The following is a 14,291-nucleotide window of genomic DNA, read 5'->3' on the forward strand; positions in this document are numbered from 1 at the left end:
TGTATCTTTTTAAAGGTGGGAAAATGCAGTTTTGTGGCAAAATAGCATTTTGAATTCCAGTACAGTCCATAGCTCAAATGGCAAAGTTTCTATACACTTATTGGACCACCTTATTATTAATATATTCTTTAGCACCTCTTCTTTTCTACCAAATATATGAAAGTGAACTTGTTTGAATTCTGATTCTCCTTTTATAAGAAAATATAACTTAATTTCAGGGACTTAGGTTTTCACCGTTTTCTGAGATGTACTTTCTGACTTTATCTTCTTTTAGAAAGAAAGCGTAACATTTGATCACTTATCACCAAATGGAGACAAAGAAGGGGCCTTGAAGGTTGCTCTGTGGAGCTCCATTAGCAAGAGTGGATCCCACTCCTGGCTGATCAGGAGTGTTTGCTGGCTGTGGTCAGGGTGTTTGCTGTTGCCTTCCTTTGCAGCAGCCCCTGTCCAAGCCCAGAGGCACCTGGATCGAATCCAGGCTTCCAGCACTCTGTATGCTTGGCATGGGACGGTTACACAGGGAATCTTGGTCTGTCTCCTTGGGCGTGCTGCAGAGGCAGACTGAGTGAAGGAACTGAAAGCAATAATTTGCCTCAGGCTAGTTGAAATAATTTTTTCAACGTATTTTTTATTTATTTTCAGAAATTATAAAATTAAAAGTTTATTTAATTTTCCTGTCTTCACAATAATCATGAAGGAGAATCAGAAGGAGGAAAAATCAGAGACATTGGTGTATTTCAGAGAATTAACCTGAGGGGTAGAGGGAATTGAAATTCCCCATTTTAGAATTACAGCTTTCCTACTTTATCATGGCTAGCTGAATCCACTGTTGATATATTGCATTTTTCAATAGAGAATATATTTCATGCCTTTATGGATTATGTGTGTCATCTGTATCAATGTGTACATCTATTGATAGAAATTTTCAAAAGCCTAACAGAGAAAGCAGAACATGCTTCTCTTCTTGGGGAAAGCATCAGACAATAATCAATGTATGGCAAAGTTAACTCATTGCATAATGAACCCAGCAGTGAGAACTGTCATATAGAAAAAGTGTTGTAGGACAGAACAAAAAGGGGCTCTTTTCCATCTTCACATACGAATGTGATGTCTTCTTTATCTATTCTTCTAAAATGCAATATTATCTCATTTCTGGCTATAATTCAGCACACTGGAAGTCTGGAGCTTCAGTTCAAAAAGGGAAAACTGCTCTTCAGTTGTACTGCTCATATGGATGACATGATCAGACTCTGGACTTGAACGATTTTTAGGTTTACTATTTGACGTGGATAATAAAATTGTATTGCTCAGTACAGAAATAGCAAATTATAATGTATTCCTACCATTGCCATATTTGTATTTCTTTGTCATTGTTTTGCTATCCTGTTTCTCCATTCCATTAACGTCCTTAATTTACTGTCTCACATTTCTTCTGGATATGTAATTGTTCATAACTTTGAAAGAAATTCTACCCTTAAAAGGGATCTGTGCTCAGCTGAGGGCCCGAGTGAGGAGCTCCCAAGGGGTGCTGCAGTGCTCAGCTTTGTTTTTACAGCCACAGGTCACTTGTTTCTGTGTGTCTCAGCCTTATCTGAGCCCCATCTCCCCTGGGATTTGGGGGCGGGCGCAGACTTTCACCTCCTGCCACGGATTTTCTGCCTTCGTCATCAGAGGGAACTTTGCTTTTCTTTTATGGAATCAGAGCCTGTTCATCAATTCTGTAGTGGCTGCTTTATCTTTTGTGGTTTGGAGAGAGGGAGGAGGTGAGATAATGCAGGAGCAGACAGGACCTGGAATGTCTTGTCCTGATGGGACCGTATCAGCCGATACTTTTGGATTTAACTTCTGGATTTAACTTTCGGTTAAATGCTAGAAATGTCAATTTCCTGCTGGAGAATGGTAATGGGAGTCCGAAAACAAGACTCAGCCTGAGTGCCCAGAGAGCACAGAAGGCAGGAGGGTGAGACTTTCTCTGCCTGCTGGGCATCCAGTGAAGGTGAAATCCATGTTCATATGCTTTACAAAGTATGTTACATTTATTTTGGGAGCAAATGAAATCTCATATGGAAAACATACTTTTAGATAAAGTCCTGAACAACTGTATAAAGTCCTGCAAGCTTATTTAGTTAGTTATCAGCATTTTTTTTTTTTTTTTTCTTTTTGGTTAGCATATTACGAGTTTCATGTAGATAACTGGTACACAAATAGAAAGAAATGCCTTTAACACTATTTTTTTTTCTTATATTTTTCTTCTTTTGTTTATTTCTTTTTTCTCTTTTTTATTTCTCCTTTTTTTTTTCCATTTTTCTTTCTCTGTTTTATGGTTTGTTGTGTTGTGGTGGGTTTTTTTGTTCCCCCCCCCCCCACCAGGAGTCTGTGAACTTGCTTAAAAGCAGTCATTTGTCTCCAAAGTCTGTGGCATTGCTTGAACACTGGTGTGCACTTTAAAAAAATAAACCCTTTATCCATCCACCCTATGCTAATGGATTACACCCCAGCATTGCTGTCACTCAGTGCATGGCTGTAGGATTCACAAGCAGGATTTTTGGCAGCTTGTTTCTTGTCCAAACATTCCTTAATGCCTTCCCACCTCTTGTTTTATCACCCAGGTACTGTGACAGTAGCATTTGGAGTTCTGATAGCTTTTTTGGAAAGCTGGTTTTGTAAAAGCCAATTCCTTGAGAGCTGAAGTGAAAGAAAGAGGAGAATCATATGGATTGTGGCTGAAGTGATCCCTTGGCATCCATTGAGGTTGATCCTAAATATGCATGAGACAGGAGGAGTTTTTAGTCGATGCCTTTTGCCTTTCTTGCCCCAAGCTATCTGGAAAGAATTTTTGTGACGGATTGGGGAGTGCCCAGTTTTAAACAATATGTGGTTTTTTGCCAGTTTTTAGAGAGGTGTAATTATTTTTATGCTAAAACACTCTAATGGAGATCCTTCTATATGTTATACTTGCTCCTGACTAGTTCTTCATCTCCAGGGCTTCATTTACTATTTCGCTTTCACCGCTTTTTAAACACAGGGCCACTCTTTAATGCCATGTATCCCCAGGCTGATCACCTTCACTTTCTGAAGCAGGATCTAGTGTATTTATCAGGTAGAATCCATCACACCTTGTACATTTTGGCTCTCAGAGCAGCAGAGATGGGTGAGTGCAACCAAGAGAAAGCTCATCAAGTGAGAAGTCTTGTCCCATCACAGGGTGTTCCTCAAGCAGCTAGACTTTTCATTTCTTGGGGGAGGGGACTTCAGTACAAATTTCAAATATGTCAACTAGTTTCTCGTAGCATATTGAAAAAATTAAAAACTTTTCCTACTGCTAAATATGCTCTCACTGCCTGTTTTCAGATTTTGCGTGCTACTGTGTGAAAAATCTTTTCCTAGATAATGATAAAATAGTCACGAAAGGAGTTTTTTAATTAATTGCTGGTTACAGGATATTTGGAACTGTGTTATAGGATTGAATGGAAGTGACTCAGAGTGATTTTGTATTTTTCTTCATAAAGACTTTTGTCTCTGTGGCTCTGCATCCATTGTAGTGTCCCTGATATTTATAGCTTTATAAAAATCAGCCCTGGTTTCCTCAGCAGTAGTCTGTTATGAGATTTTTAATAAAATATTCAAATTACAGCATCCAAAACTAAGGATAAGGACACTGTTTCAAGAGAAATGTATATAAACATGAAGTTCACATTCTGATTTTTATTTTAAATGAGAACATATGTCTGGTTTCTACAGTGTTACTTGTGTACCCAAATACCAATGAGGTTCTTTTGAAAGACTGGGAGAGTCTCTATGTTTCAAGAAATTTTTATATATATAGGTTGAAGATTGGCCTCAATATTACCCATTAATCCAGTCAAATTTGTTTGGGGAAGTCAAGTGGGATCAACTAGGACTGAAAATGCTGACATAGAATTTTTGCTTTCCTGGAAGTTATACTTCACATAAACACACATCTCTCCACAAACAGAGGGGTAGCAAGGTGAAAGTCTCTGGCCTGTATTGTATACAAAATCAGATTAGGTGATTTCTTGTAGTGGGTCTCTGTTTTAGCCTTCAACTTCGGCAAATGACAAACTAAACAGAGAACAGAAAATGTAAGCACAGAGAAATTTGATTCAGCAGTGTTCAAGGAACAGATCAATAGGATCTTGTAAAAAATTGAAGCTCAATTCATATTTCTGTGATAGATTTGTATACTTATGAATTTTCATAAATGTATTTATAACAAGCATGCAAGCATGGAAGTGAAGTCATTCTGTGTGGGAGGTTTGTGCTGTATGGACAAGACAATAATTAATAAACATATTTCCTGTCCTCCTTCCTGGACTTGCATTTCTTTTTCTTTAAAAGTTCACTAGTGTGTATTAGTCAACTGAAAAACACTTTCAGGTCATTTGTGCTGTGGCAAGATAAAGAAATACTGTAATTGCTAGGACTGACCAAAAACAACCTGACCATTTTTCTAATGGGCTCATTCTTGTCATTTCTTCTGGTTTAAGCAACCTTGAAATCATGATTTTTTTCTAATCATCTGGAAGTGAAAACTATATTCTTTTAAAAAATGGTTATAGGCTAGTACCCGTAAACATAGATTTGGAATAATTGCATCATCATGCATTTTTAGTCCCATTTGGTTTTAGTTCTGGTTTGGAACAAAATCTGCAGTGTGATGTAATTGCCTTCCTCTGATTATTTTTACCTTGGTGTATTCTGTTGCTGGCTTGTGTATATAGTTTTTATGTGCTGCCATTTGAAAAACTTTAAACTCTTGAGAGCTGGTCTTGGAAACCCTTTTGGGTTTATCATTGTTTTTTTATTTGTGCATGGCAATTACAGCAGCCCATTAGGGGCCTATAATTCCTATTGAGCATAGAATGGACTTCTCATCATTTAATATGGAATGTGATTTTGCTCCTCAGTCAAACTAAAATCAGCTTACTGTTGTGATTACATCCCTGGGCTCCACCCTGCTTTTCACCACCTGCCACTCTCCAGTAATTCCTTTGGCAATGATAATATAGCCAAAACTGTCAAATAAATTGGCCCCTTTTTGACAGACTTCTTCTGATTATTATTCTTTCTTTGTGGTGATGTCAGATTTCCAAGGGTAATCTCTCACTGGAGGAGTATGTTTTTCTTTGAGACTTGCATCACCTGCTCCTTTTGAGTCTCCAATTAAAAAATAATGATTGCTAACTGAAAATACATAGATTTTTTTTTAGTTACTTTTTTTTTTCTTTTTTTATATGTGTATGTGTGTGTGTGTGTGTGTGTGTGTGTGAGCCCATCATCACATTTCTAGGAAGGAGAAAATAAGATTTTTTTAATCCAGAAGATCAGCCAAAGATTGACAACAGGGAAACTTGTTTCTTCCCCCTGAACATACAAGTTTATTTGTTGCCATCTTGAAAAAAAAAAATTTGATACTTTATTTCAATACACTCCATGGCAGTATTTCTGCTCTTTCCTTAAGCAGCAAGAGTGCTAACAGAGGAAAGTATGCTTTTATGATATGTGGGGTGTTTCTTGCTAGATGGGAACAGTGTTTCCCTTCTTTTCTTTTGAATATTTGACATCAGTGCATATATGAAGTGAAATTCAAAAATTTCTTCCTTCACACTTTGATATTTATGATGCTATTAAGTCCCACAAAAGAAAATAAATACCTAATTCAGTCCTGCTAGAAAAAACGTCTAAGTGTTCATGTCTAGCATTTTTTTAACAGCTGCTAACAATTTCATTCTGTTGTCACAGTAAAATTGTGAATTAGCATTTATGGCTGCTGCAGTGTCATACACCTGTGAGCTTTCCGAGGCAGGAGGGACAGCCCTTGCCATGCTCTGTGTTCCCTGGGGATGCACTGCTCGACCTTTGAACCACAGTGCTGCACACCAGGCCCAGGGCACATGCAGTGAGTGTGAGTGTGAGTGTGAGTGTGAGTGTGAGTGTGAGTGTGAATGTGAGTGTGTGGTTAAGTGTGAGTGTGAACGTGAGTGTGAGTGTGAGTGTAAATGTGAGTGTGAGTGTGAATGTGAATATGAGTGTGAATGTGAATGTGAGTGTGAATGTGAGTGTGAGTGTGAGTGTGAGTGTGAATGTGAATGTGAGTGTGTGGTTAAGTGTGAGTGTGAACGTGAGTGTGAGTGTGACTGTGTGAGTGTGACTGTGAGTGTGAGTGTGAGTGTAAATGTGAGTGTGAATGTGAGTGTGAATGTGAATATGAGTGTGAATGTGAGTGTGAATGTGAGTGTGAGTGTGAATGTGAGTGTGAATGTGTGTGTGTGACTGTGAATATGAGTGTGAATGTGAGTGTGAATGTGAGTGTGAGTGTGACTGTGAATATGAGTGTGAATGTGAGTGTGAATGTGAATGTGAGTGTGAATGTGAGTGTGAGTGTGAATGTGAGTGTGAGTGAATGTGAGTGTGAATGTGAATGTGTGTGACTGTGAATATGAGTGTGAATGTGAGTGTGAATGTGAATGTGAGTGTGACTGTGAATATGAGTGTGAATGTGAGTGTGAATGTGAGTGTGAATGTGAGTGTGACTGTGAATGTGAGTGTGAATGTGAGTGTGAATGTGAGTGTGAATGTGAGTGTGACTGTGAATGTGAGTGTGAATGTGAGTGTGAATGTGAGTGAGTGTGAATGTGAGTGTGAATGTGAGTGAGTGTGATTGTGAGTGTCAATGTGTTGCTAAGGCTGTGTTTTGGCATATTTTCAAGTATTGCCTCACTGGTGTCAGGTTCATCTTCCCATCCTCTTATCCGTCCTGCCCAAAGCTTTGTTTTTTAAATCCTCGGCTGGGGCACCTAAGTTGCTTCCAGTACCTTTGGTGGGCTGCTCATTGTCGGTCAATGGGAGGGGGTCACCAGGGACTGCAATGCAGATTCCCTCCAAAGACACAGACAAAAGCCACAGGTTCATGGTACAATCGGGAGAGATTTGGGCTGCTGCCAGCTCCCAGAAGTCTCCAGTAGTGGTTTCATATCTCTTGTCGTTCTGCTTCCCTGTCTCCTTCCCTGGTAACTCCCTCTTGCCGTGTTTTCATTTCTCATTGTGTAACCCATCTGTTTATATTAGATTATAAGATCCTGAGAACAAGGATCTGATAATTTTTAATAACTTAACACAGTTGTGTACACTTTGCATATCCAACGTATCTGATGCTTTCATCCTTTTTTCCCTTCCTAGAAGTGAAGGTTCTCAGCAAAGAAATGAGGTGACTGTGGCATACGGTATTCTTTGGTGAAGAGGTGAAGGGAGAGCTCCCTTTTAGCTTATTTACAGGCCCTTGCCTTAAAGAAGTCAGGAAACATGGCACTGCAGAGAAATGTTAGTGCAGTAATATATGCAATTACTAACAGGAACTGCAATTACTAACAATAAATATGTCTGTAGAACTACATGAAAAATATACATTTCTTGTACTGCATACTGATTAGGTTTCACAATGATTGCCTAGATTGTATGGTAATGAAAGCTTTTGAAAGCATATACTATATCAAGTAACTATTAAAATATTCATATATTCTGTAATTAAAATAAACAATAGTAATGCATTTTATATTCAAAGCATACTTAAAGGACACAGAATGCAATATACATCTTATCTCTAAACTGTATAATTTGAGAAAAAATTAAAGCTGATATTTGGGTTTGTTGGGTTTTTTTGGTTGTGGCTTTTTTTTTTTTCCCTTGGGTTTTTTGTTTGTTTGTTTGTTTGGGGGTTTTTTTTGGTTTTTTTTGGGTCGTATGGCCTTTTTATTTCTCCTAGAGTCTCATGATCACACACCACTTTGCAAATCTGAACCTACGCCTTTGTGCTTCAGAAAGTTCTATGCTGTATATATGTTGCTTCGTAATTTGAACAACTCTGGAAGTAATAGGGCTGTTGTGAAATACTTTGGATTTCTGACAGACTTCTAGAGAGCTTAGACAGCTACAAATGTGATGGCAAAAAAAATTGTCATTGTAGCCATGGGATGTTTTCCGTGAGCTACATTGTGAAGTGACGCAGACAGTTTTCCTGTCATTTTAAATACCCTCTTTCTGCCAATATATTGTGAAAATCTTTGGGAAACAGTTCCTGAAAATGTGGACAGTTTATGTAATGGCAGTGCTGCTGCTCAGTTGAATAAGAAAATACCATCACTGAGAAAAACTTGGGCAGGATGGAATTATATGTACAAATGAATAGTGTCTTTGAGAAAATTAAGGGTTAAGGGTCTCGAGCGCAATTCATAAGGGGCAGTATCTAAGGGAGCTGAGATCGTTTAGACTGGAGAAAATGGGATTCAGGGTGGACATTGTCTACAACTACCTGAAAGGAGGTTGTAGGGAGGTGCGTGTCAGTGTCTTCCCCCAAGTAGCAGGTGACAGGACAAGAGGAAATGCCCTCAATTTGCACCAGGATACGTTTAGGTTGGAAGTTATGAATATTTTTTTTCTGTGAAAAGATGGTCAAACATTGAAACAGGCTGCCCAGGAAAGTGGTGAAGTCACTGTCCTTGATAAACACATGGATGTGGTGCTTAGGGACATGGTACAGTGCTGCACTTGCCAGTGCAGTGGTTGGACTTGATGATCTTAAAAGCTTTTACAGCCTAAATGTTTCTATGTAAATAGTTGCCCAAGCATACTTCTTCAGGAATTTCTTTGTTAAGATGTTTTCATGCCCTGGTATTGTTGCCTGGCACATCTTCTGCACTTGCTACTAATAGTTTGCTGGCTTTCCCAGAGCAGTCAGAGCATAGGTACAGTCTCCAAATGCATGGGAAAATCTGCTTTTCTTGGAGAGAAGCAAAGGCCAAGAGTGTCTTGCAGGAGTGTAGCTGACATCTGCAGGCTTCCCTGCACTCTGCTGATGTCAAATGTAGGATAAAGCAAATGAATCTCCAACAAGGGTTGTTTAAACATCCAGACACATTCTCAGAAATGGAGGAAAGGATTCTGGGCTCACTTGGGTAAACAACGGTATCAGAAATGTTTTAGGAGTAGGGAAGAGCTGGTAAGGGAGTAAGCAGCAAAGAATGTACCTTTTAGAGGTCTGAAGAGGCTTAGCAGCAGTTGCCCAGTCTTGAAAAGACAATAAAAACAAATGTGATTAAGTAGAGAAAAAATTAAGTGGAAGCATTTTGGAATGAGGGTACAAAACTATAAATAGTACATCCCCTTAAGCGAAGGGATGAGAGAATCTCAGAATTATGAGACAACTGAAGCATGAAAATGTGGTTCAATATAGCACAGGTTTCCTCATAGATGTTCTGAAGAGATATCATATGATCAGGCTGTAACAAAGGTGTTTGTATGGTCTGAGCTACTGCAGTTCTTAGGAAGATGCAGGACTTTAGGGATAACTTGAAAGGAGAAAAGGAGAACTGTGCTTATGAAGCTTGTTGATAAAAAAATTGAGACGCACTGGGAATAGAGAGAAGGAATGTGAGTTTTTCCAGAGCAAGTTGGAAAGCTTTGAGATCTGGAATAATGGAATAGGATGAAACGTGAAATGCATCACGTGGAATCTGGGGAGGGATAAGAAAATTGTGAGAGATTGGGAGCTTGGCTTTGGAGATCATAAAAAAGAAAAAGCATTGGGGGAAAAAAAAAACCAAAGACCACCAAACAAACAAACAAACAAACAACCCCCCAAAACACAAACAAACAAACAAAAAACCCCAACAAAAACCAAAAAACCCCTGCTCTTTCTTACCACAGCAAACAGAAGAAAAAAGATGAAGGAAAGATTAATTAAAATACCAGTGGTATCTAGAAACTTTACCAAGCTTTTAACTTGTTCTGCAGGTAGAAATTTTTATTGTTTGTTAATGTAAGGGGAACCAGAATGACAGTGGTAGAAAAGAGGGGAACCAGAGTGGCAGGGGCCATCATTCCTGCACATAACTTGTCTAGTACTGGCTTCATCCTGTGGCATGTGAAAAGATAGGTTTTTCAGTTTGGAAAAAAATGTTATAAATGCCAGCAGTGCTCCTAATGGATTATTCTGTTGGTTCTATTAATGTTTAATAATGTTAAAGTCTCTTTTCTTCAGGGAGGAAGATACATTTTTTAATACTAGAAAATAACTATGAATGTGGGCAAATGAGAATTAAGTCTTACCCTTTTTTTCCTATCGGACTTTTCAGAAAAAGTAATTCTATTTTTTTGTCTTTCAGCCATGGAAGAGTTAATAGTTGAGCTGCGCCTGTTTCTTGAACTTCTGGACCATGAATATCTAACTTCCACTGTCAGGGAGAAGAAGGCAGTAATAACTAACATTCTCCTGAGGATACAGTCATCAAAAGGTCAGTGCTGGGGTGTGTTTTCTTGCTTGCAGAATGCACAGAATAAGTCTGTGCTCAGTGAAATAACTTTAAGAGCTGAAGACAAGCCCTAAATTGAAGCAAGACAGAAAGGCAGGGTGAAGCCAAAGTGTAACTTTCCTGAATGCTTTCCTTTGTGTCCAGCAGTAAAATACAGCAAAAGGCACACTGAGAAGTACGTTGGGTGCACACGGATGTACCCATCCACAGAATTATTTCCTAGCTAGTATGTTTTCACTTCTGCCCGTGGAGTGGCTACTTCATTTAGTTTGTGCCCGTAATGCTGTTTGTGAGTTTTGATGTCAGGGAGTGCTGGCCACAGCACTGTTTCATCTGTGTCAAATCACCCAAATCCATCAAAAGGCTGGATACTGAGGTGGAGCCTGGTGCATAACTGATACAGGAGTGCCAAGCCAGAGATAGGAAATGGTTGTCAGAATGTTTGGATTGCATTTTGCAATTAAACTTACTTTCTTGTTTTCTTCCTATCTAAAACCATTTTTATTGCACAATTGCTTGTCTCTATCAAGATTATGGAACTGAGTGCAACATAAGTGATTTACTGTGTACGGGAACCTTTCCACTAGTGAAGAACATTCCTCACTATTTTTTCTAACAGTACCCTTATATTTTTTACCACATATTCCTACATGCAGCGACATCTGGTCTCTAAGACCTGTCTCTCCACTACATTTGACACAACTACTGCCAGTGTAAACCCCCACTTTCGATTTTAGAAAAATACCAGAGTTTGTTGAAGAAAAATGCCACATTGTGAGCAGCTGTATTTCTCATGATTTCTTTCCTCTCTGGGGCTAAAAAAATGTGGTCTTGTTTGATGCAGCGTTGCCCCCATTTATTAAAGAAATCGTTTTTGCCATGGGATGCAGATCCAAGGAGATCTTTAAAGTAATGATTGTCCTCTTTTCCATTTTGACATTCTTAAAAACCCACCACTATTTCAACTTCATCCTGAGAGAACAAAGCAGATTCCAGTATCTCATATTGTGGAAGGAGTCTTCATGCTCCAAAAGCTCATCAAAATACATCAGACTCCCCAAAAATCTGTAGGTGTGAACCTGGAATTTGATATGTTTAGAAACAGCTGTATTTTACTGGGGTTCAAAATAACTTCAGCAATGCTGAGCTGACACTACATGTTCTTCTTGCAATCTTTACAGCTAGATTTATTAAGAAAAAAGTTTGACTTTTTTAGAAGTCAGGTGTCATTCTGTTGCCAACTTTGAAAACATGGGGAAAGGTTGTCACATTCTCTCTTTTGGGATTGTGGATGATGTTCCTGAATGAAAAATCCTCCATTTCAGAGTGCTGAGTATGTTTCTGGACTCTAGACCTCAATTATTTATGCTGTTAAATTATGGGGTGATCCTTGCATTGGTTTGGCCTGAGCTGACTTGTCTCCTCCATCAGTTCCTAGGCATGACTGGGAGTTGGCTTGGGCAAAGATCTGCTCCTTACAGACAGTTCAAAATATCTTTGAGGGTGAGAGGTCTTAACTGTGTGAATATCAATTTCTGTATGCCAGGGCACCTCCCTAGTATGTCTCTACATGCGGTGACAGGTAAGGAGACCCCAGAACCATAGCTTTCCACTATTCAGCACCCACCATTTATGTTTTAAAGCCTATTGCAGGCTCTGTAACATGATTCATTTCATCCAATTACAGGATCCATCCATCACCAAGATCCCAGTGTGATCCAGGTATTAAGTGGTAGGGCTTTGCTCAGTGCAGTTGTTACTGGAACATTTTACTCACCTCTAGTGCCTTAGTTCAAGGAGATCAAATGTAGACATTTCAAAGAAAAGTTTAAAAGTGATTAAAGGATCCAGAAATATGCCTTCAAATTATCCAAAATGAGGTGTCATAATTAATCTTTATGTAGAAAAGGAATGACTGAGAGCTCCTAGACTTACACAACAGTGAGTGCAATGGCTGAATGTTTGTTTCAAAGTAGAAATAAAGCACATGTTTTGAGCATTGAAGCTATGAACTAATGGAAGAACTTAGCAAGTTCTGCATGCCATTGCTGGCATCTTGTCAAGATGGAATATTTTGCTAAAAGATATGCTCTAGCTCAAACTAGAATTAAGGAAACCCCATAGTTCAGTTAAATAAGAGATCATAGGACAGAGCTTTATATGTCTATAAACTCTACTTCATGTAATTGAATAGAATTTAAGCCAGCATGGCCTCTAAAAAAGCATCCAGTTTCTCTCCCCAGGCTACTCATGTATTGCCTCTTCCTCTCTGCTAGCACAAACATAATTTGCTTTGTTTTGGTGGTTTAGTCCTAACCAGTGTTGCTTCCCTGGTCTGGTTCAACCTAAGGCCACACACATGCTTATGCTGGCCCGAAGGAGAGGTTGGTGCAGGGACAGGAGCAAGGCAGGGAAGGAGAGGAGCTGCCTCCTTGGGAGCTCTGCCATCACGTCCTGGCCTTGAGCATGTGTGAAACTACCCAGGGAGTCATGTACTTTACTGGAGCCGCCCCTGCTGCTTTTTTTATCAGTTATAACATTCAGTACTCCCATCCCTTTGAAACTATTCATCTCTTCATTAAAATTAAAAGCAATAAAAGAAGCATAAACACACAGTACTCTGTAACTAAGTTGAAGTATCATTTGGAGTGTGTTTTTCAAATTGTTGTTTTACTCCACCCACACAACTCCACGAGAGCTCTTGGGTTGCTGGCACAGTTTAAGAGGCTTGAGAACTATGCTGAGTTCAAGCTCTTTAGTTGCATTTGCAAAAATCAACAGGGTCAATCCAACAGGCTTTTTTGATTGTTGGAGGAAACCATGTAAGATCGATGGGGAATGGTAATGATGGATCTGGGGAACTGGGAACTGGCTGGATTTGTTGGAACGTCTGGAAATGAACAATTATGGTTTTCTTTGTAAAGGTGTGGAAATTGTTGTAATGGGCTTGTTGGGTTTCAGTAAAACACTTAGAACTGAGTGAGTTCTTACTTGGGGAATTCTTTAGAAAGCTTTTGCCTTGTTTTGTTCCATCTCCCCTAAATGCCTCCTGTTTTCTTCATCTAATATCTATCAAGCAGGGAGAGCTGGGCCAGGCAGATATGTTCTTCAGCTTGCAGCTGCTTGGCCTCAACCTGCCCTGAATCCAAACCAGTGGTTACTCTGAATAGCTGGCAGAACTATAAACCTTATTTTTTTCTTCCTGCACCTTAGCATGCCCAGTAGGTTGTAGGTTTGAAGAAAATACTTGGCATTTCATGCTAAAATTCAGACTTTCTTCTAAAAAACAAAGACACAAAGAGTTTATTTTGGAGTAAGAAGTGTTGCTGGATTTAGTCATATAATATGACTGTCAACATTGCCTGTTTTCCTTAACGGGACCTGATGCCCAAAACCTGTAGTACTTCTTTTTGCAGTGTAAGTTGGTAGAAGAACTAAAATGTTGGAGCAGTTTCTTTTTTAAACACATATAGGTGAAAACTCTGTAAACTTTTACAGAGTCAATAGTATTCACTTGGAATAATTTGGGGTTTTTTTCAGTAAAATCCTTTCATATATGACTTCTGGTTGTTATGGAAGGCATGGGACATTTGGATATGGATGGCAGTCGTAATATGGACTCATCACTCATCCTATGTAGAGAGCAATGAGTCAGTGTTACAATGGAAAAAAGAGAAAAAAGGAATGTTTCCCAAGACTAATCACTCTCTTGATTAGTAGGAAGAAGGAAGAAACTGTAGTCTTTAGAGACGGTCTAATATATCAGTCTTGTTTTTCAACCCACGTCTTCACAGCCAGTGGGACTGGGATATTATGACAAGAAACATTTCATCATTAATTACATTTTTGAGAATTATATGATCTTGACCAAAAGTCATCCACTTGACTATGTAAATATATATTTTAAAAATGCAACTAAACACTAGGAGCTAAATTCAGTCTAGGGTTAAGCAGAGTACAATC

At 38.9% G+C, this 14,291-nt stretch overlaps 1 protein-coding gene across 3 annotated transcripts in view; it reads left to right on the top strand.

Moving 5' to 3' along the window:
* AFAP1 (actin filament associated protein 1) overlaps nt 1-14,291 on the top strand; it is a 113,756-nt gene that overhangs the window by 39,072 nt on the left and 60,393 nt on the right. For 2 of the 3 annotated variants that reach the window (XM_040064857.1, XM_040064858.2), the window contains exon 2: nt 10,182-10,310. In XM_040064857.1, coding sequence (XP_039920791.1) covers nt 10,184-10,310 — 127 coding nt within the window. In that variant the 5' untranslated portion in view covers nt 10,182-10,183. Of the gene's footprint in view, nt 1-7,200; nt 7,342-10,181; nt 10,311-14,291 lie in introns of all 3 variants that reach the window. The other variant, XM_058420688.1, reaches the window with a different exon arrangement.

This window comes from Hirundo rustica, chromosome 5, assembly GCF_015227805.2.
Source record: "Hirundo rustica isolate bHirRus1 chromosome 5, bHirRus1.pri.v3, whole genome shotgun sequence".
In the NCBI taxonomy this organism is placed as follows: Eukaryota; Metazoa; Chordata; class Aves; order Passeriformes; family Hirundinidae; genus Hirundo; species Hirundo rustica.